The sequence below is a fragment of the Dipodomys ordii genome, unplaced genomic scaffold (assembly GCF_000151885.1).
Source record: "Dipodomys ordii isolate 6190 unplaced genomic scaffold, Dord_2.0 Scaffold70, whole genome shotgun sequence".
Lineage (NCBI taxonomy): Eukaryota > Metazoa > Chordata > Mammalia > Rodentia > Heteromyidae > Dipodomys > Dipodomys ordii.
This window is the reverse complement of record NW_012267286.1, coordinates 4,208,948-4,232,004: the sequence shown is the minus strand read 5'-3', so window position 1 is coordinate 4,232,004 and position 23,057 is coordinate 4,208,948. Positions and strand designations below refer to the sequence as shown.

The following is a 23,057-nucleotide window of genomic DNA, read 5'->3' as shown; positions in this document are numbered from 1 at the left end:
GGAGATTCCTCAAAAGACTCCACATAGAGCTCCCCTATGACCCAGCAATCCCACTTTCGAGCATTTACCCAAATGATCACAAACAAGGCTATACTAAAGCTATCAGCACAACTCTGTTCATTGCAGCATTATTTGCCATAGTTAAGATGTGGAACCAACCCAAATGTCCCTCAGTAGATGAATGGATCAAGAAAATGTGGTATATTTATACAATGTATTTCTATGCCTCCATCAGAAAGAATGATACTGCCCCATTTGTTAGGAAATGGAAAGACTTGGAAAAAATTATATTAAGAGAAGTAAGCCAGGCCCAAAGAAACATAGGTCCCATGGTTTCCCTTACTTGCAATAACTAGTATGAGTCTAGGACAAGCAGAAAAGGTCAAAGGCTATGTACATATGACCATATAAGATGATATTAAGTGAAGTAAATCCCAAGATAGGGACCAAGTGGTTTTTTTCTTTCTTGCTGTTGTTATAATGTATTTAAATTGTACTATGTGATTTTTTTGTTTCTCTTGTATGTTCTTCCCCCATGGTATAACCCCTGTTTTCACTGTATTTTGATGTTGGTGCCCTGCATCTTAAATATACATTTTTCTAATTTGAGAAGGGGAAAGGAAATGACAAAATGCTGAAATAAGGATACAGGATGACCCATTGTAACAATGAGATGTACAAGACACTATGTTGAAAATGAACTTTACAACTTGCGGGGCGGGGGGGGTGAGAAGGGGGGAGGGAGGCGTTGGGGAGATGGGGAAGGAAGGGATGGTAGGGGGGAAACAAAAGAGGAGGTAACAATGCTCAATAGGAAATGTACTCATTACCTTACTCATGTAATTGTAACCCTTTTGCACAGTATTTTTACAATATAAAACATATTTAAAAAGAGAAAAGAGATTGCTAATCAAGTATCTTTTAATCAAGTATTAACATGATCAAGTATCTTCTTTTTTCTACTTATTTACCAGTTATTTTTTTTCACACTGCCAATAAATCATTTTGTTCTTAAAATTACCTGAACTACAATAGATTGGTACATCCCATTCCTATGGACATAAGGAACTCTCGGTGAGTTCTATGTTAAATGGTAGTGTGAGCAGACCTATCTATCTTTATGATAGATCTACTTCTGTGCTAAATCTAAAAAACCCAGTTTCCTGGGACGGTCTTTCCCTCTTTTACTTAGCAAGGTGCCTGGCAGGGACGAGCTTTAAATTTGGTATCTGTCTTTGCCTTTCTGGGTTCAAATGATATCATGAAGAATAGTGCACAGGTGAAATTAGCAGTGGGCTATGAGAGTGGTAACTTCATCTTCTCATATGCTTGTGTGTGGATATTAGAACACTTAGATGCTTCCTGTAGACTCCCAGAAAGGCACAAAGCATGATGCCACTGGGATGCAGAGAAACGGATGGGAAGTATGCAGGCGATACATCAATCATGAGGCATATTCATCTTCCTTGGCCCTGAGTGATTCAGCACCCTCTCCCTTCTGCACTCGATGCCTTCAAGGTCTGTCCATCCTCAGTAGACTATAATCATTTCACACACTCCTCTAATAATATCCTCGGGGGCTGTCATGTATTTTCCTGTGTTTGCCCTATTATCTCTCCCTGCTTGAGTCTTACAGATAATTGATGATGCTCTAGTTTATCATCTTTCTTCCTCTTTTGTTCACCAGGTACCTCGGCCTTCCAGGGGCTCCTTTATTGAGAATCAATGTCTTCTCGTAGGTAATTGATCACCATAGACCCAGGGATTCTCGATTCATCGTGAATCATCATGAATAATCAAAAAGCAGTGGCTGTGCTGCTGGCAGAGTGCAAGCAGGTGCTGGACCAGCTCTTGTTGGAGGCGCCAGATGTGTCAGAAGAGGACAAGACGCAGGACCAGCGGTGCAGAGGTGAGGATCTGCTGAGAGAGAGACCAGCGGTGAGCCCAAAGGTTCACCCTCATCTTCCTCGCCCCAACAGCACGCGCTCATCCCTGTCCTATTTTTCTTCTTTGGGCAGATGACCACTGAAAAATGAGTGGATTTCTAGGGCATGAATGGGACATAGGCTACAGGCAGACGGGCCAGGGAAGGAAAGCCTACTTTGTTGCAATGAATTGCTGTCAGTTCTAATTTTAGGCTTCAGTACACATGAGGCTTCAAGAAACAGTTTAGTTCAAGAAGAACAAAGGGTCCACGTTGCCGGCGAGTGCACGTAAATTTCAATTATTAAAAAATTGAAGCAACTTCTGAATGGTGGCCCAAACAAGGGTTTTGTGCCTCATGAATTTCCATAGACTTCTACCATTTCTACAAATATGTCATCTTAGCCGTCTCATCTCTCATGATCACCATTCTTCTGGCCATTCATAAATATCATCCACTCATCTCAGTAAATACTGAGTGCATCATGGCCAGGTGTTAAGAGTTTGGCTTTTTTGCTCATCTCAGAGTTTGTACTACTCATACTATAGAAAAGCCATTCTGTCTTGTCTTTTTTTTTTGTCAATCCTGAGGCTTGAACTCAGGGCCTGGGTGTTGTTCCTGAGCTTTGTGCTGAAGTCTCTACCACTTGAATCACAGTGTCAGTTCTGGCTTTTTCTGAGAAGTTTATTAGAGATAAAAGTATATCAAAGAATTTCCTGCCCAGGCTGGCTTTGAACTACAATCCCCAGATCTCAGCCTCCTAAGTAGCTAGGATTATAGGCATGAGCCATCGGTGCCGGCTGACAAGTCATTCTGGAGATATTCTGGTCCCGAGATCTAGAAAGTGAGAACAATTCTTAGTTCTGGAATGATTTCTTTTCAACCATTCAAATAAATGTCCCTCTGTTTCTATAAGTAGATCCTTTATCATTCCTTTTAACATTTTTCTTTTGACTATTAGTATTTTAATGTCTTTTTTTTTTAAAAATTACTTCCTACCCAAATAACATGCCCAAGTAAAAGCCATACTCCTCATTCTTTTGTTATAGATGTTGTTTGTGTGCTGGGGAAAAGATTATGTGGTGGTGAATTGGAGATATGAGTCTCCAGGACTTTCCTGCCTGGGCTGCCTTCAAACTTTGATCCTCTCAACTTCCTGAGTAGCTACAATTACAAGTGTGAGCTGCCAGTGCCCAGTTTTGTGGTTGTTACTGAAGTTTCTCTCTTGTCCTCTAACTACATCAGACTGTTTTTCCCATCCACATACCTTTAAGCTTTGTGTTCTCCCTAGTGAAAACTCAGAACTCCTGAGCCGATAGCATTTTTTCTTTTCTTTTCCTTCCCAAGTGCCACAGAATAGGGGAAACAATCTGTTTGGTTCCAGATAAGACAAATCAGGGCTGACAAAAAAAAAAATCACTAAATTGGAAGTGGAAACAAGAGGGCTGTCCATGATCCAGTATGGCCCGTAGGGAAAGACAGTTCAGAGGAGGCAAAATAAGTTGTAAAGAATAAGCTTTCAGCTGGGCACCGGTGGCTCACGCCTGTAATCCGAGCTACTCAGGAGGCTGAGATCTGAGGATCATGGTTCAAAGCCAGCCTGGGCAGAAAAGTCTGTGGGACTCTGATCTCCAATTAACCACTAGAAAACCAGAAGTGGCGCTGTGGCTCAAGCGGTAGAGCACTCGCCTTGAGCTGAAGAGCGCAGGGATAGTGCTCAGGCCCAGAGTTCAAGCCCCACGACCAACCAAAAAAAAAAAAAAAAGAATAAGCTTTCTCTGCCAGGGCCATGCCTGTAATCGCAATACTCAGGAGAATCTTGAGTTCAAGGCCAATCTAGCTTACATAATAAAAACATCTCAAAAAAATAATACTTGAATTGTTGTGAAGAAATTTAGTTATCTGAAGCGATTCAGTTCCAAAGTATGCTGAAATGCTGGCAACCTCAAATCATGCTTCTTTTGTCACATCACCACCCACATTCTCAGGGCCCAGATAATTTACCAAACAAGAACACTCTTTCTAAAAAAGTTTTAAAATATTTTTATTATCTTTAAGTAGTTATATAAAGGAGTTGTCACTTAACAAATCAGTTTATGAATACAATGCATCTTGATCAAGAGGACATACTTTATTGTTGTTATTCTAATCTTTGGGCTTGAACTCAGGGGCCGGGTGCTGTCCCTGAGCTTCTTTTTAGCTCAAGGTTAGCTAAGCATTCTACCACTTCAGCCACAAGCCACTTCTGGCTTTTTCTGAGTAGTTTACTGGCAATAAAAGCCTCATGGACTTTCTTGCCCAGGCTAGCTTCGAACTGTAATCCTGAGATCTCAGGCTTCTGAATAGCTAAGATTACAGGCGTGAGCCACCAGTGTCTGGCCCCAGAGGACATTCTTTTTTTTTTTTTTTTGCCAGTCATGGTGCCTGAACTCTGGGCCTGGGCACTGTCCCTCGGCTCTTCAGCTCAAGGATAGTGCTCTACCACTTGAGCCACAGCACCACTTCCAGCTTTTTCTGCTTATGTGGTGCTGAGGAATTGAACCCAGGGCCTCATGCATGCAAGGCAAGCACTCTACCACTGAGCCACATTCCCAGCCCCCCAGAGGACATTCTTGAAAGTGAAAAGTGGCGCTGTGGAAAGGTACATGTAGAGCACAGCACACAGGCCTGCATAGCCAGACCACTCATAACTATTGAGAACTTCCCTTGGGGAAGTTTGCTCTATATATAGGTATTAAGAATATTTTCAGAAATTGAAATAATCTCAGTGATTGGATAAGAGCCACATTCTATAGCAGAATGTGACCCTGTAAGTCCCCCATGCCAGGACTCTGATTCCATTGGAGGAGACTATGGTAGAACAGAGGTGTTCAGGAGTTCTGGACTACTGAGTCAGAGTGGGAGGGAAAGCCACCATGAGTTCTCAGACCAATCACTCATCAGAGTTTCACCTGATATCCCCTCAGTGCCAAGTAGTCCTTCTCTGCCTGGAAACATGGTGGCCAGTCCAAAAAAAAAGACACAGAGGAAAGCCGGGCACCCATGCCTCACACCTGTAATCCTAGCTACTCAGGAGGCTGAGATCTGAGGATTGTGGTGCAAAGCCAGCCCAGGCAAGAAAGTCTATGAGACTCTTATTTCCAATTAACCACCAGAACACATGAAGTGGCACTTTGGCTCAAAGTGGTAGAGTGCTAGCCTTGAGCAAAACAAAATAAAACAAAACCCTCATGGATAGAGCCCAGGCGCTGAGTTCAAGCCCCTTGATTGACAAGAAAGAAAGCAAGAAAGAAGAAAAGAAAGCAAACAAGCAAGCCAGCAAGCAAGCAAGAGAGAAAGAAAGAAAGAAAGAAAGAAAGAAAGAAAGAAAGAAAGAAAGAAAGAAAGAAAGAAAGAGAGCGAGCGAGAGAGAGAGAGAGGGAGGGAGGGAGGAAGGAAGGAAGGAAGGAAGGAAGGAAGAAAGAAAGAAAGAGAAAGAGAGAAAGAAAGAGAGAGAAAGAGAGAAAGAAAGAACAAAACAAAATTAGATTCTTCCTTCTTCTTCTTGCCTTTCTTTGTTTTGTCTTTTCTTATTTGCACTGTTTAGTATGCCTCAGGCTTTCATAAGACTAATGATGTCTCTTTACCTTGATATTCTTCTGCCCATCACGGTATGATTTTTACAAAGCATGGGACATGACACCTGTCCTCAGGAAGCTTCCAGCCCAATTCAGACAGAAGTAGTCACAGCGAAGTGTGATGAAGGATGAAAGAGCACGAGCCTTCTGGTTTTGGGAGTGCAGAGAAGGGACTTTTCACTTCCACTGTGAGGTCCCAGCAGGCTGAGAGACCAGGCATGTATGTCTGCATGAAATGCTGAAGGCAGTAGGCCTGACTCTGTCCATCAAGGCATGGCGTAGACAGTATACACAGAACAGAAAGGGTGAAATGGAAGAATTCAAGCATTTTGTGCAGAGTGATGTCCTGGTCCATTTTGTGAGAAAGAGGATGGACAAATAGAGAAGATGGAATAGCTAGAGTGAGACTGGATTTTTTAAAAAAATACTGAGCAGGAGGAAATGGAGGATTAGATAACCAATTAGATTCAGGGAGAAAGAACACAAAACTAGAGTGATCAGGCTTCAGGTTTGGGTGACAGATTTTTTTATTCAGTTTTGGGTATGTTCAGTGTGAGATGCCTTTGAGACAAGTACTTGGTGATTTATAGTTGGATAAGTAGGTAGATGATAGATAGATAGATAGATAGATAGATAGATAGATAGATAGAGCGAGCCATAACCTTTACTGAGAACAAGTTTCTTTCAGTTATCAACATTACACAGTTTCAAAGTTTACACAGTGGAAGTGAATCATCTGAACAAGTAGAAACCAGAACTAGAAATAGACTTGAATTGAATAAATTCAACGCTGATGATAGAAAATAGAAGAAAAAAAATCCACTTTCCAGAGTTGCTAGGCTTTAGAGTTTGGCTAGGATATTGTTGAAACAGTATACGTAGACTTGGTGCCCACAGAGACATTTTATACAACTACTACTTCAGAACAGGACATTTTACCATGAACTGAGATCATTTCACATCTCATGTGTGTGGTTGTTGTTTTTCATAATTCTCTGTGTTCAAGTGCGTTCGATTCACAGAGCTAGGATGCAACACACCGAAGCCAAAAGAAGTGGAACAAATTACTCTCCATTACCCAGCTGCCACAAACCCCTCATGCCGTGCCATTCCAATCCCTTTCTCGTTTTACAGGGAAAATAATATTTCCTTCATCCCTTTCTCTGATTGTTCATGCAGAGATAGACAGTGAAGTGCTTTGCTTCCTGCTAAAACCCTTTCTTAATGCCTGACTACCCCCAGTTTACCCTCAGGGCACAGTAGAGCAGGGCCAACCTTGACAGATAGCTCCATGTTATTATTCTTTGAGTCTGAACCAAATGCTTAGACCAGCGGGCAAGAGGTAGGGGAAAGGTTTTCTCACTCTCTGTCTCTGAGATGCTTCATCATAACATGGGTAGCTCTGTAGCCTTTTCTTTGACTGCAATTTCCTAACCTGAACTCTGACCTTTGCAGCTTTACTCCCCAGCGAGTTAAGGATTCTGATCCAGGAGGCAAAGGAAATGAAGTGGCCCTTCGTGCCTGAAAAGTGGCAGTACAAACAAGCAATGGGCCCAGAGGACAAAACAAACCTGCATGATGTGATTGGCGCCGGGCTACAGCAGCTACAGGTAGGAAGAGCCATACCACCTGTCCCCTCTGCCCCCAAAGGAGCCATTTAGACTCTAAGTGGTCTAATAGATTAAATTTCATTGAAGCACAGGACAAGCTTACTCTTATGGTCAGTCAGTTCTGCCAGATTGACTAATGTAGGGGAAATAGCTGTTTAAAAAACATCAACTTGTCCGTGTGAGGAAACCAAATGGAGTAAAAGTAAGAAGCGTGGCCAGTGGGTTCAATCAAGGCCTGTCTACTTGAAATATTGATGTCTTTCTGGGCTAAAGAATGTTTGTGATTTCACCGTACCTTATAACTTATTTATTTTGAAATGATACTTGGATAGCTTGAAAAAAAACATCACTAGGCTCACATCTGTGCAATTTGCTATCTAAACTATGAATTCTGTCATGTCCTTTCCCCAAATCCATCCTCGGTCCTTCCATGGCTTCTCATGACTCAGGAAACAATGTGAGTTGTTGCCATGTTTCTTTCTCAACTCACTAGAAATGTAGTGAACTACCTCCACTGAGGGCCAGAGACAACCTTAAGAATAGCAACAGGACCCAGAGAACTTAGGGTTCAAGCTTAGGTTCTGCTGATTTTAAAAGGAGCAGGGCTTTCCTTTCAAGTTGCATTGCTTTTGATTCTCACTCTCCAAGATAATTGTCAAGAAAATCCACTTGTTTGTACGATTTTTTTTCTTACATAAATATACATTTGATGCCAGGCACTGGTGGCTCACATCTGTAATCCTAGCTATTCGGAGGCTGATACCTGAGGATTGCAGTATGAAGCCAGCCTGGGTAGGAAAGTCCTTGAGGTTCATTGTCTCCAATTAACTACTAAGAAGCCAGAAGTAGAGCTATGACTCAAGTGGTAGAGCACTAGCCTTTAGCAAAAAAGCTTAGGGCCAGTGCTCAAGACCAGCATACATGCACACACAAACAATACATACATACATTAACATATATATACACACACACATATACATATGGGTGACAATGATAATAGTTTTTTAGGGATTTACTATGAGTGGTTGAGCCTCTCTCTCTTCTCACTGGAAAACCTGCAACCAAAACAGATTAAGCAGACCGAGGGATTTCAGACAAAGGGAAGAGAATACTTGGAAAGAATATAATGACCTTTTCTGAGGTTTTTAAATAAATATGCTTGGCATTAATGGAGAAGCCGAATAAAATAGTAACTCTAAATTACATATGATTGATTTGATGAAGTGCTCATCAAATTGTCCAAGCAACCCTCTGATGGGTTATTTTCATCACCATAACTCTTTTTTTGAACAAATAAAAATATTAAGTACCGAAAGATAAACTGGCCCAGGGAAACAAATGAACAACTACTTTTAATTTCCTCCTTTGTGCAATTTCAACCCTGCCATCAGAAAGCCCTGGGTGAAGTAGCTGGTACTACAGGTGGGGGCTCTGCAACTTGGCCTGATCTGTAGCAGAATCCTCTGCAGAGATGCAAGTGTTCCCTTTTGTGCTGTTCAACATGGCCATCACCATTCTATTAGGCTCTTGAATGCTTGTAAAGGCGAGTGGAACTGAAGATCTGAATTTGTGCTTTATCTTTCCTTTTTTTAAATGAACATCTGCCTAAATAATCACATGTGGCTGGCGTTAACATCTTACTGGTTAGGATATCTCTAAACCAGTGACTCTTCTAGCAACATCTTGTAAAATAGGGCATGGAAACTTAAGCCCCAAACAAAACCCCTTACCTAACCACCTCGCCAAAAATCTTATGTGGAGGTGAAGGTCTAAGACGCAAAATATACAACCACTTCCCGTGATTCTGGGAATCCTTGATGCAAAGAGAAGAAATAGGAGACATGTGGAGAAAGAGACCACAGCTTGACCAAGAAGGCAGAGGCAGAAGACGGGAGGTGAGGCAAAAAGGAGAATTGGGTGTGAAAATTGTGAGATCAACCAACTGGAAAAGAGCTCTCTCCTCCACTGGTTGTGCAAACTGTTGCTTAGACTGAGCCATTCCAGAACGGCTGCTACACCTGCTTGAAGATGCCATGTGTGTAGTCAGGCCAGTTGCAGACAAGAATTCTAGCAGCCTTCCAAGGAAAACCAGAACCAAAGAGGCCCACAGGGAGTAACCCCTGCTCTGACTTTGGGGCTTAGAACGCTCCTCTGGTTTTTGAATCTAGGCTGAGACCTTGGGGCGCATCACATCGCCACAACCACGGCTTTTCTCTCCTTCTTCTATCTTGTTATTCTCCTGGTCCCCAGTCCTCCTTCCAAACTTGATAGTGAAAACAGTTTTTTAAAAAATGAAGCCAGTTCCAGGCTTCTATATTTGGGGGGTTCGTGTGAGCTGAGTGCTAAACCACTCAGGAATGTTTTCAGAGCGCTAGGCATCTGTATAGTACATGCATTTCACCACAGTGGCATCAAAAGCCAGAGAACTTAAGAAGTGTGTGCCTCTCACACGAGGTCATTCAGGGGCAGCTCTAAGAATCTGCATCGGGGCCTCCTTTAGTGCCTAATGTATTTAATCTGGCAGCTTTTTGAACTCTGAGCTTCATTTTCTTTAGCTTAGCCAGCAAGCTATAAATTAAGCAACCACACCTCCTAAGACTTTTAGGATGTTTTCCTACTGTGCCAGGCCCAAAGTGCACAACTGCTTGACCCACCCTGTTTTGTACATGTGGGGGAGTCCAGTGCCCCCTGGGCCAGGCGCCCTCTAGCTCGCCCTGCTTAGTGTCTGAGCCTGTTAGAACAGCTTGGTTAGCTTTCTTGATTGGGTTTTGTCCTGGTGTGACACTGGGGATCAATTGCTGAGGACTTTTTTTTTTTTAACTTTAGAGGGAATCCTTCCCATAAAAAGTTTTCCTTCCACTTTACAAAGTCAGCACAGCACTTAGTTTGCAAATGGTATATCTTTTCATTAGTTCCACAAACAACAGACCGAAAGTCAGAAGAAAAGGCTTAAGGAAAAGGCTAAGTGATGGTCGACTCTTCAATAGCTTTCAGTTGGTGAAAATGCGGATCACTCCTAATGGCACTACTCAGGCTGAACTTAGTAAATGCAGAAAAATGGGGTGTGTTGTATGCCTTCTGTGTTCCCCTCTTCTCCCAATCTCCCTCCCCAGCCCTTTCCTTCCCTTCCCCTAATTTCTTGTCGCCAACCTTTTCCTTCCTACCTCCCTTCCTTCCCGTCTATCTCCTCCCCAGCCTTCCCTTTCTCTCTTTCCTTCTCCTCATGTCCCTCTTTTCCCCCTTCCCTTCTTTCCCCCTCTCCACACCCCTCCCTAGCCCTCTCTTTCCCTCCTCCCTCCCTCTTCAATCTTTTTTCCTTTGGTGTGTGTGGCCACAGACAGATATTTATGGCAGGGGCCAACTTCCTTTACACTCCACACAAAGCTTGCTGACTTGAGAGAGTTTATCTGCGCTCTCCCAGAAAAAACACCTGCAGGACGCTCCCCCAGAAACCTGGAGAGATGGGAGATTAATGTGGCTGTAATAGCCAGGCAGTGTTTTGGGTATTATGCCCTCTCCCCAGGTAGATGGGTCTTTTCCGAGATGATACCAATTATTTATTGCTGAAACATCTGTTGATAACTGCAGCTGCCCTTGTAAAACAAAGGATATCATGGGGTCACAGGCTATAGGGACCTCAAATCCTACCTCATGCTAGCTTTGGTCTATTCAACAACACCCCCAAGTCCATGGGCTATCATCATCTTTAGTGTCTCATCGTGCCGTGGAAATACTTTATAAACACTGCCCTGCCTTGCCTTGCCGGCTTTGAAGTATTATTTCATCTTCAGTGGTAATTTATATTCCAGCGCCATTGTGCTGTGGGAAGAAAGAAGGGGAACTTTTTTTTTTGTTGTTTTCCATTTAATTGTATATCGCCTGACACTTTGACCCGTATTATTAGTATTAGTCAGGAAAAAAAAAAGAGAGAAAGGATTTTCTCCCTCTCTTATTTAAAAATAAAATTTCAAGGGAAAGTAAGCACTCCTTCAGCTCTTTTCAGTCAAAACAATGTTTACACTCCAAGAGAGAAAGATGAAAAGCACGAGCAACTTTTTTTTTTTTCAAGTGCCGGAGAAGGGCAGTTCAGTTTTTGAAAGAGAACAGTAAAGGGCCTTATAAATATCATTCAGCTAAACCTTTGATGAATTTTTTTTTTAAAGGATTGCAGGCATTTAGAGTTGGCTTCCATCACTTGGCTTTGGTGCAGAAACAGACCACTGACTAGAAAACCCGGCCCTTGTATGTAGTGCCAGGGGAAAGGGGCTGTAGTATGGATGCTACCTTTGAGGAACTTTTTCCCCCCCCAGTAACTTTCACTGTTCTAAAAGGAGCAATTTCTATACCATCAAAAGGAAATCTGAAAATAAAGCTTTTGAAAAAGGAGAGAAAGGGTGAGCTGAGATTTGCATGTCTATAGCAATTGGGAACAAGAATTGATTGCTCAACCTTGATTTTGAAATTCCCTGCAAAAAGGCTGGCCTCTCCCTACTGGTTTCTTGGCGGAAGGAAGCTGCTGTGTGCCACTTCTGCTTCGATGGTAGCTCCTCTTCAGAGATACGGGGTGATATCCAAGGGTTGGTACCAAAGTGCAGTCTGGGAAGAGAAGAGGCCCGCTCGGGGTGGCGTTTTTTCGTTCTCATTTCCTTTTCTACTCTGGAGACATGGAAATCTGGTAGCTTTTATGCCGTGAATGTTTGTTGAAAATTTGAGAAAAATTTGAAGAGAGAACCCCCTCTCCTCCAAACAATTAAATGGTTAGTTATTTCTTTATGCTATTTTGGCTAAAAAACAAACAATCCAAAAAAAAACTTTGTAGATGACTAATAAATGGAAAAGTTTGGCTTCCAGAATACTCTTTTGTTTGTTGGTTTCTAAGATGTCTCTTCAGATCATCTTGGTGCCTTCAATTTGTTCTGGGGTTTGTTTTTGGTGGGTTTTTTTTTTTTTTGGTGGTGTTTGGTTTTAGTGTTGTTCATTGTTTCTTTCTTTGTTCTTTTGGTTTTTGGAGTTTCTAGAGTTTAAACTCAAGGCCTCTAAGCACTTTAACATTTGAGCCATGTGCCTAGTTGTACCACAGACCTCCCTACCAGCCTTTTTCCTGGGGCTAGCCTCAAACCAAGATCCTCTTACCTCAGCTTCTTTTGGAGCTGGGATTATAGATGTGCATCACCATGCTCAGCCCTAATATTTTGTTTTTGAACTGCTTATCCAATGGAAAAAAATTAAAATATGTAAACATGAATAAATATAAGAGCTGATCCTTGCAAGCTTGCAGGAAAAATGCTATGAAAAGGTCTAGTGTCACCAGGTTCAAAGCTGAGAGGAACGGAGGAAGATCTTCAGCAAAAGAAACCAAAGAGAGAGTTTATTAGAAAATAAAATATCAAGTTGAATAAAGGCAGTTACGTGGTGTAAAGGCTGACTAAAAGGGTAAATGAGAACAATCAAATCTCATCTAGAAATTAACTTTTGTTTGAAAGATGTTCTTGGCTGTGCCTCAAGGGTTAGAGCATTTGCCTGGCAGGCAGAAGGCCCTGAGTTCAAACCACGGTACTGTTCCTTCAAAAGAAGGAAAGAAAGGAAAAGATGGTCATAAAATTAATGCCAATATGAGCTGGGAAGGTGGCTCAGTGGTAGAGTGCTTGCCCCGCATGCCTAAGGCCCTGGGTTTGGTTCCTTAGCACCACATAAACAGAAAAAACTGGAAGTGGCACTGTGGCTCAAGTGGTAGAGCGCTAGCCTTGAGTGGGGGGGGGAAGTAAGTATAAACTATACAATCATTCATCCATTCATAAATACTACATAGGTATCACCTTGTGCTGAAGCCTTGTAATAAAGCTCCAAGAAAAATGTAAAAGGAATAGAAGCCAAGCATCAGTGGCTCACATCTGTAATCCTAGCTACTCAGGAGGCAGAATTGGAGGATCATGGTTCAAAGCCAGCCTGGGCAAGAAAGTCCATGAGACTTTTATTCCTAGTCAACCACCAAAAAGCTAGAGTGGAACTGTGGCTCAAGTGGTAGAGAGCCAGCCTTGACAAGGACAGTATTGGAGCCCTGACTTTAAGCCCATGCCTGACAGAAAGAAGAGGAAGGGAAGGGAAGGGAAGGGAAGGGAAGGGAAGGGAAGGGAAGGGAAGGGAAGGAAAGAGAAGGGAAGTGAAGGGAAGGGGAAGGAAAGGAAGGACCCAGGTGATATTCTGGAAGAGTTTCTGTAAGGAAGAAGAGAAAGGGCTGGGAATGTGGCTCAAGTGGTAGAGTGCTTGCCTAGCATGCATGATGCCCTGGGTTTGATTCCTCAGTACCACATAAACAGAAAAAGCCAGAAATGGCATTGTGACTCAAGTGGTAGAGTGCTAACCTTGAGCAAAAGAAGCTTAGAGACATTGCCCAGAGTCCAAGCCCCAGGACTGGAAAAAGAAAAAAAAAAGAAAAGAAAGAGAAGAGAGAGGAAACACTTATCAAAACTTGATGTATTCACATAATTCATTCCATCTATTGAGTAACACGTGACAGGTATTCAATATATATTCTTCTGGTTTTCACCACTCTCTTGCAAAGTTAACAAAGATGAATGTTCAGAGACGCTAAGGAAGGTTTCCATCTCTCTGGAAATCTCTTGTTCTTCACATTCAAGAACACACTGTATGTAGGACTTAGCTGGCTGTACATATGCTAAGACATCTGTGGTCACCATCTCCCAGAGCCCCTGTTCTGACTGATTCAAACCCCAGGGCTTCGCTCCATGACGGAACATGAAGCATCAGGCTCAAACGGGATCCGACCCCAACCAGATGACTGAGGGTTGAGGATGCAACCATTGCCAGATACTTACCCTGAACCTCTTCAAAAGGAGAGCATGTCAGAGAAATGGAGAGTTCGAAGTACAACTGATGTTGGGTTGTGACTCAGTGGTACCATGCTTGCCTAGCATATGTGAGGCCCTGAATTCAACTCTCCAGAAGTACAAAAATAAAAAAAACCAATAAAATAAAAAAGTTCTGCAAATGTGTAGCTGAGCATGTGGTTAGAGGCAAAACATCCTCCCTATAGTAACCATTTACCTGAATGGGGTGGGCACTATGGACAGGGCAGGTTCCCGGCCTCTACTAAGAGGATTGTTTAGGCTGTTAGCTGAGCTAGAGGATACAGGAGCAGGCATAAGGGTGCACAGTCTTGATTGCTGCTCTAGGACGTCTTAGAGACACCTGAAGGTCATGAGTATTGTCTGTTCTCTTCCAAAGCCTGGTCCTCCACTGAATGGCCCCACCAGCCTCCACCAGCACAGGCTAGGAACTAGCGTCACTCTAGCAGCCTTCTCTCCCTTGCCTGCCCTATCTCCACCTTCACCCGGTCCCATTGGTTCTCCCCCTAGAGCTCTCCAATTCACTTCCACCACCTCTATCTGTCTTAGTCTGTTCTGTGTGCCGATAAAAGAATGCTAAAAAAAAAAATACAGCACTGTAGTTAGTTTGGTTCAGTCCTGGAAGCTGGGAGAGCCAAAGACATGGTGCCAGTCCTGAGGCTGAGCCTTCACGCCGTGCCCTCTCTTGGCGGAAGGTGGAAGACAAAGAGAGTTTGAGTGCAAGGGAGGGCCAAATTGGTTCTTCTAACAAGCCCCCTCTCACCAGAACTGACCTATCTCCAAGCAGTGACATTACCCCATTCATGAGGGCAAAGTCCTCTTGACATAATAACCTCCCAGGAGAATCTACCTCCTAACGCGAATGCTTTGGAGATTAAGTTTCCAACACACAAACTTTAGGAGATCCATTCAAACCACAGCACTATCTTTGTCCAAGATGCAGTTATGTCTCACATGGGCTCTCACCTGAGTAGATTTCCAGGTTCACTTTGCTCTTCCTCCAGTTTATTGGAGGTAAAATTCTCATGGACTTTCCTGCCTGGGCTGGCTTTGAGCCATGATCCTCAGATCTCAGCCTCCTGAGTAGCTAGGGTTATAGGTGTGAGCCACCGGCTCCTGGCGTAAACGAGAAATCTTATACCACCCCCAACTGTCTAGGAATATCTGAGTCTGTAACAGTTCACTGATAATTCCTCTGCCATCCCTGCCCTGCCCTGTCTAACCATGCACACGGCTGTCTCCACTCCAGAGACACTCTCTCTTCTGCTCTTTGTGACGTTCCATGTAGTTCTCACATCTCAGCTGAGGTTGCCCATTCAGGAAACATTGTCTGGCCTCCAGAAGCATAGATCAGCACAGTCATGAAAGCTTACTCTGTACTCTAGCTACACATCCATCCGAGGTCCATGGGAAGGCTCTGCTTTATGTCAGCTCCCTTAGAGACAATATTTAACCACCTGAAATACCACTGGTATTAGTGGTGTGATGGCAGTCAGAGAGGAAGCAGGAATGAGAAATTGCACGTGGAAATGCTTCCATGCAAATGAGCCACGCTATCTTCCTTCCAGAAGCATCTATCCTACCATATTCCCAGAAGGAGAAGACTCAGAATATGTGACTAGAGGGAGTTGCCATGAGCATCACGGCTCAACACCTTTTCTCCACATTGCAACCAGAGTATCTTTCTCATGTAGGAATCTGGTATTATTTCCTGCATACATTTGGGGAGGAGGTATGGGAAATCTCTCTATTTCTTTCTCTTTTTTTGGTCTGAGACTGAGACTCAAACTCCCTATCTGATGCTTGCTTTTGTTCATTGGCTGGAGCTCTACCACCTGAGCCAGACCTCCAACCCCAGGGAAATCTCAACTAACTTTTTTGAGACTCTTTTTTTTTGGGGGGGTCTGGTCTTGGGGCCTGAACTCTGGGCCTGGGCGCTGTCCCTCAGCTCTTCAGCTCAAGGCTAGTACTCTACCACTTGAGCCACAGCGCCATTTCTGGCTTTTTTCTTTTTTCTTATGTGGTGCTGAGGAATTGAACCCAGGGCCCCATGCATGCAAGGCAAGTGCTCTATCACTGAGCCACTTTCCCAACCCCTCAACTAACTTTTTTAAAGCAAAATAATATAACAAAAAATGGAAATCTTATAAAAGTGTCTATACTAAATAAATATGTATGAACATTTTCCTTAAAATGATAGGATTACTGGTTGCTTATACTTCTTTGAGTCTTCACAGTAGATAGCTAATTAATTATAATAAAGGAAGTGAGAGTGTATTAAGGAATTGTTCTAGATGAGATCAAATATTCTAAACATAAACTTCTCTGCATCATTTTGAACATATATTCAAATGCTGAAGCTCACATTATTTTTTTTTAATGGAGAAGCCAGGTCTTCGGTTAAGTGCCATTGGCAATTTTATTTTTGGCAAATAAAATAAGGCTTTTAAGTGTGATGTTCTTGTTTGGTGGCCTGCTATGAACTAATTCCCATGATTTTTTTCCTATTTTCAGAGATCATGTGGGTGTGCGCATGTGTACACACATGCACATGTGTAGAATTCCTATCCAATTGGTATCAAACACAAATTTTCTCTGTCAGATGATAGACATCAAAGCTAGAGGGGAATTTCGAAACCCACTGCCTCAAAGTCACTGTTGGGGGAACTGAACCCCTAAAAGAGTAAGAATTGGTTCCTCTTGTCAGTAGAAAGGACAAGACCACAATGCTCATGGTTCCTAACTCTAAATATGATGTCTCTTCTCTGCATCTGCACAAGCCTATGGCTAATCATGTCTCTTCACAGGGTAGTTGGAGTCTGCTGCAGCTCTCCATGTTTTGTATCCCGGTTCTCTTTGCTGCCAAACCCCATTCTTCCTTCTATAAATGTAATTTCACTTTTTCTCTAGAGCACAATTCATTATAATAGAAGTTTTACGAATTCCAGTCGCCAGCTTTTAACACTTTAATTTCTTCTGCTGACTATTGTGATTCTTGCTTAGAGAAGAAGACAGGTGAAAGATTCAGATTCTTCCAAAAATAAATGTAATAAGTGTCCATTAAGTTGCAAGAGAATGGAGCCTAGAAGATAAATATTAGCTCCAAGGCCTAGGCATTTCCAGACCTTAAGATAGAGTATGATTAAAGTCACCAAGGACTTAAACTCTGCTCTAAAACTCTGCCAAAAAAAAACTATCCTTTTAATAAGGTACTTTCAAGTTTCAATAGAAGATAAATTAAAATGGTGGCTTGTTCTTAAGATTCTACCAATGAAACTCTGGTTGCCACAGAATCAGGCATGCGAGTTATCCCTTTGATGGGGGATGACTCTGTGGATTTCATGTCTCCTTATAATGAGGTCTGAAAGCTGAGCCAAGGCTGGCAGCCGTTGACTGGGAAGACATGGCCAGGGCAGAGCAGCTCAAAGTGCTAGCAGGAGACGAACAAGTTCAAGTGCTGGACAGACAGACAGAGAAAGTGATGACCTCCAGAAACTAAGTAGTAGTGTCTTCACTGTGCTTGTAAGTAGAAGACTGTCACCTCCCACACTGCATGTATTGAGTAAATAAGGAGTGTGAGCAATAATGTCATATCCCTAGATTTGGCTTATTTAGGTTGACGTATATGAACACGTCTCCTTTGTAGATCAGCAAATATGCACTGTCAGTTAGGTAGAATGGCATCGGATCTATTCTTCACAAGATCTTGAATTTATGATGCCCCATTTTGCAGGGGAGGTGAGTGGCTTCGTACACGTGAAAGTCACTCCCAAGAATGCAGGAACACTGGAATCAAACCCCAATTCTTCTCTCAGTGCCTCATTCCCATACCATACTGTCACCATATCTTGTCACCTGCCCACTTCATCAAACAAGCTGGATGAAATCATGAGAGCAAAAATAAAGACATATACCATCACACACACACACACACACACACACACACACACACACACCCTTTTTCTTTTTCTCTTTGGGGCTGGTACTGGGGCTTGAACTCAGTACCAAATTACTTTACCTTAGCTTTTTTTTTTCTCAAGACCAGTGCTCTACCACTTGAACCACACCTCCACTTTTGGGTTTTGGGTGGTTAATTAAAGAGTCTCATGGACTTTCTTACCTGGGCGGGCTTTGAACCATGATCCTCATATGTCAGCCTCCTGAACAATCGGGGATTATTGGTGTGAGCCATTGGTACCTGACTGGAATCAATCATTTCTAGGTTCAAGTTTCTAGGTTTTTTTGGGTTTAATAATCATCTTTTTTGTTGTTATTGGAACCATGGCCTGAACTCAAGTGAGGGCCTCCAACTCATTTCACATGCTTGCTCAGAGCCAGTTACTCTACCACTTGAACCACACTTCCAGTCCATCCTTTTGCTGGTTAACTGCAGATGAAGTCTCTTGGATTTTTCTTCCAGGGCTGGTTTTAATTCATGATCGTCCAGATCTGAGCCTGCTGAGTAGCTAAGATTACAAGTATGAGCCACCAAGACCCCCAACTAACACAGTCTCTTAAAAAAATTGTGTATATAGCATACAAATGTTTGTCTACTGACATTCATTATGAATCACTTGTCATAATTCTCCTTTCCTTTTTTTAAAATTTTATTTGTTCATGCCCGAGTAACAAATTGTGTGGTAGAGATATTTTGTTTATTTTGTTCAAGCTTTTGCTATGTTGCCTAGGCTGTTTTTCAAGTCCTGTTCTCCAATGATTCTCTTTTCTCAGCTTCCTAAGTACTGGGATTAGAGACAGCATGGAAACAGGTAACATTGCCCAAAAAGAAATAAACTCTTTATCTAACTTATGTGACTGTAATCCTTCTGTATATAACCTTTATAATAACATTTTTAAATGCTGAGCTTAAAGCTTGCACCCCATATCTAGCTTTCATCAGTAAAATCTTTTGGACACGCTATGTACTATGCATTATGTTATACAGATTCCTATAAAAATTTAAGAATAATGAAATAAAGATTAAAATAATATTTTAAACACATTTTAAAGTTTGTACTATTTCCATAAGAAGCTTTTTGTTCATATTTACATCGTGGCTGGATATGTTTAATTAAAATGTCATGGAAAGCCGGTTACCAGTGGTTCATGCCTATAATCCTAGCTATGCAGGAGACAGATCTGAGGATCAAGGTTCAAAGCCAGCCCAGGCAGTAAACTCCATGAGACTCTTATCTCCAATAAACTACTCAAAAAAGCCAGAAGTGGCACAGTGGCACTGTGGCTCAAGTGGTAGAGTGCTCACTTTGAGCAAAAGGAGCTCAGGGACAGTGCCTTGGCCTAGAGTTCAAGTTCCAGGACTGGCAAAAAAGAAGAAGAAGAAGAACAGGAGGAGGAGGAGGAGGAGGAGGAGGAGGAGGAGGAGGAGTAATCAATGAAACAGCAAATTACTTCTTTGAAAAAATAAACACCACTGGTAAATTCCTATTTAAAGAAAAGAGACACAAGTTAATAATGCTTGAAATGTAAAGGGGGATATCACAGCAAACACCAAAGAAATCCTGCCATAGCCTGATCAGGCATATATTTAACCAAGTATAAATTAATGTATAACAAGGATACCAATATATCCATGTTTATTGTAGCACTGTTCACAATACCTAAATAATGTCCAACAATAGAAGAATGGATAAAGAAAACATAGGGTATATATACCATGGAGTATTACATACCATAAAGAAAAAATGAAGTCATTTTTTAATCCAAGTCTTTGAGAAAAAATATGATTTTGAGTATTAGAACTGATTTGATAGCCCTCCTCTTAGAAGTAGCCTTTACAGCCGGGTGCCAGTGGCTCACACTTGTAATCCTAGTTACTCAGGAGGCTGAGATCTGAGGATCTTGGCTCAAAGCCAGCCCTGGCAGGAAAGTCGGTGAGACTCTTATCTCCAATAAACCACTAGAAAACCAGAAGTGGCACTGTGGCTCAAGTGGTAGAGTGCTCGCCTTGAGCTGAAGAGCAGGGACAGCGCCCAAGTGCAGAGTTCAAGCCCCACAACTGACCAAAAACAAACAAAAACAAAAAACAAAAAACAACAACAACAAAAGAAGTAGCCTTTACAAACTGGCTTATTTTATATATGTGATCTGTATCACTCTGAAAGTTTTAACAACTTATTGCTGGAATTTATATGTGTGTATGTATATATAAAACATATATATATATATATAACATATGTATAACATATGTACATATATATGTGTTTACATATTTGTGTGTGTGTATATATATATATATAGTGTGTGTGTGTGTGTGTGTGTGTGTGTGTGTGTGTGTGTGTTTTGGTAACTGAGGCTTGAACTCAGAACTTGGAGGCTGTCCCTGAGCTTTTTGTGTCCAAAGCTAATACTCTACCATAGCTACACTTCCCGCTTCTTTTACTTGGAGGAGAGGGGTGTTACCTAATTGGAGACTTTCCTGCAGAGGCTGACTTCAAACCACTATCTTCAGCTCTCAGCCTCTTGAGTAGCTAGGATTATAGTCATAAGCCACTGATGCCCAGCTCTCTTCAGGTATTGAGATAAAGAAAGGCTTACAACTGTTTTCCAATCTGTATTTTCCACTGGTAAAATGAAGGAAAGGCCAAGGAGATCTTAATTGATCCATGGCGTACCCCTTACAGAAGTTGAGTCTTTCTCTTTTCTCCTCCTTCTCACATTTCGTGGATGGACGAACATGTCGTGTGTGATGGTTGGTCTTCCTTTAACCTTGAACAGTCCATCTTGATCCACGCTACTGTTCCTAGGCTTGTCCTGTTGATGCATAACTATGCAAGCATCAATCACGTCTCATTTATGTTGCTAATTCTTCACCTCAGGACATGCTTTCCTCACCCACCCATCCTACCCTTCCTGTTCCCCATCTTCCAATTTGCTATGCAGCAATAATTTCCCTTCACACTGCTCCTGCCAATTGCTATGCCAGATGGCTTCAGCTCTGCGGCCCCTCCCGCGGCCCCCTGTGAGAACAGCTGTCATTGTCGTTGCTGTGAACATATCGTGGCTTTGAACCCATAGCTAGGACCCAAACTCGATGCTCAGTATGGGGAGGGGTTGGCACTAATGCCAGGAACCATGCAAACAGCACACTTTTCCTTGTTGCTGTTCAGCAAAAGCTCTTAGAAAAAGCTCTTTAGCATTTTTTCAATCATCTGTGTATCAAAATCTCATTGTGCGGTTTAATTCCTTAGCCACCTGACTCAGCCTGCTAGCCATGAAGTTCCTTTTGTGCCTTAAACTCAATTAGAATCCCAGATTTCCCAAACTGACAACAGATGTGAAAACACAACATAGGTTGTGTGTGTGTGTGTGTGTGTACGCACGCGCATGTGCATATGTGTGTGCGTTTGTAAGCCTGTCTTTTAGAATTCGGCACATTCTCATAACCAGTTCTAAATATGTCATTTGACCTGGCCACTCAATTACAGCAACAACAACAAAATCGAGTTTGGGGTTGTTTGGATGCTTTTTATCTTGAAGTCAGTCTTTGAGAAAAGACAACAGAATTCTTATTTAGTTGCTCGCATGACAGCATCAGTGTGACGTGACCCAAAAGTCATATTTGTGAGTCTGCTGACAGTCTGTGGTGGCCCGAAAAATCCAAACAAAAAGAACACTCCACAGAATCAAATTCTGTGTAGATCAATATGCATTTCAAAGACACTGTGTGTGTGTGTTGTCTTTGGGTTCGGGTTTTTATGTTATTTTCTTTTTCTTCCTTTTATTTTTTTTAGGAGGTGGGGGAGGGGAGGAGCTCTCTTTCATGTCAATTCTAATTGTGCATAACCCAGGCCCATTTTGCCACTAGAGAGACTTTTCTTTTTAGTTATCCCTTCCCTACCACACACCCTGGCTCTTTTCATTTCTCCCCTTCTGATGTCATAATGCTCCCCCAGCATACATAGCAGGGAGAGTCCGGGATGGGTGATACATTCTGCTTTGCTGTTGAGGAATTCACTCTCCGCTCCGTTGGCAGCAAATGAAAGTGGGTATTAATTTCTCAGAGTGCTGGTAGACACACAAGAGAGCCGGCTGCAAGAATGATAGCCACCTAACTCTGTATGTCCTGCACAGCATGCTGCCGTCTCAAAAGAGGGAGAGCAAAAAGGAAAAAGAAAAAGAAAGAAAAGAAAAGATTCTCCTGAGATGACTTCGACGGCATTTTTGCATCGTTAGGCTTTGGAGAGAGATGTGAGGGGTTTGGGCCCTGAACCGAGCTAAATTATGCAGCTGCCAACGATGCCAAGGTCCTCTAGAATAGGATGCTTCGTTTAGATTTTCCACAATGCTATTGAAGTGCTTATTTTCCTCCTGAAGAGACACAAACAGATGCAAACTTCTGTAAACACTTTAGAAATGAATTCAGTGAGTTTGGCCTCTCAGCGGTCCTCAATAGCTGACAGAAAAATGTCTAATTAGTGCAAGTAGAAATAATAGGGCCACTTGGATCCTTTCCATCCTCCTCCAAGTCTACTTTTCCATGGACCTCAAAGACCCTTTTGTCTGGCAGGTCACCCTCTCTTGGGCTTTTGTGCTCCGATCTATTAAGAGGAGAAGGGGGAAAAATAGATTAGGCAATGTTCTCTGCTCAAAGATATGGCGTGTTCAGAAGGGGCGCAGAAAGGCCTGCTCCCGGCCTCCCTTTACAGGTGCTGGGGGAGGGCTCCTCCATTGGCCACAGCCAAGAGCAAAGCACACGTGAGTGCACAGAAAGCTACTTGGCCCCACAGGACCTGGGCCTCTTTTTTTTTTTTTTTCCTTCCTGGTTTCTAGGAACATCCATCAATCCTCAGAGTGGGTGAAGAGATGACAAGAAGTGAAAGGAGCTGGGAGCCAGTGGCTCACGCCTGTAATCCTAGCTACTCAATGAGGCTGAGATCTGAGGATGGCAGTTCAAAGCCAGCCCGGGCAGGAAAGTCCATGAGACTCTTTTTTTTTTTAATTTTATTTTATTTTATTTGTGAACATACTGTACAGAGGGGTTACAATTGCATGGGCAGGATAATGCGTACATTTCTTACCA

At 42.4% G+C, this 23,057-nt stretch overlaps 1 protein-coding gene across 1 annotated transcript in view; it reads left to right on the top strand.

Moving 5' to 3' along the window:
- The window catches only part of Alpk1 (alpha-kinase 1), a 67,623-nt gene that overhangs the window by 13,214 nt on the left and 31,352 nt on the right, over positions 1-23,057 (top strand). Inside the window, exons 3-4 of the mRNA XM_013023736.1 lie at positions 1,740-1,909; positions 6,997-7,151. Of these exons, the coding sequence (XP_012879190.1) occupies positions 1,789-1,909; positions 6,997-7,151 (276 nt within the window). The 5' untranslated portion in view covers positions 1,740-1,788. The remainder of the gene's footprint in view (positions 1-1,739; positions 1,910-6,996; positions 7,152-23,057) is intronic.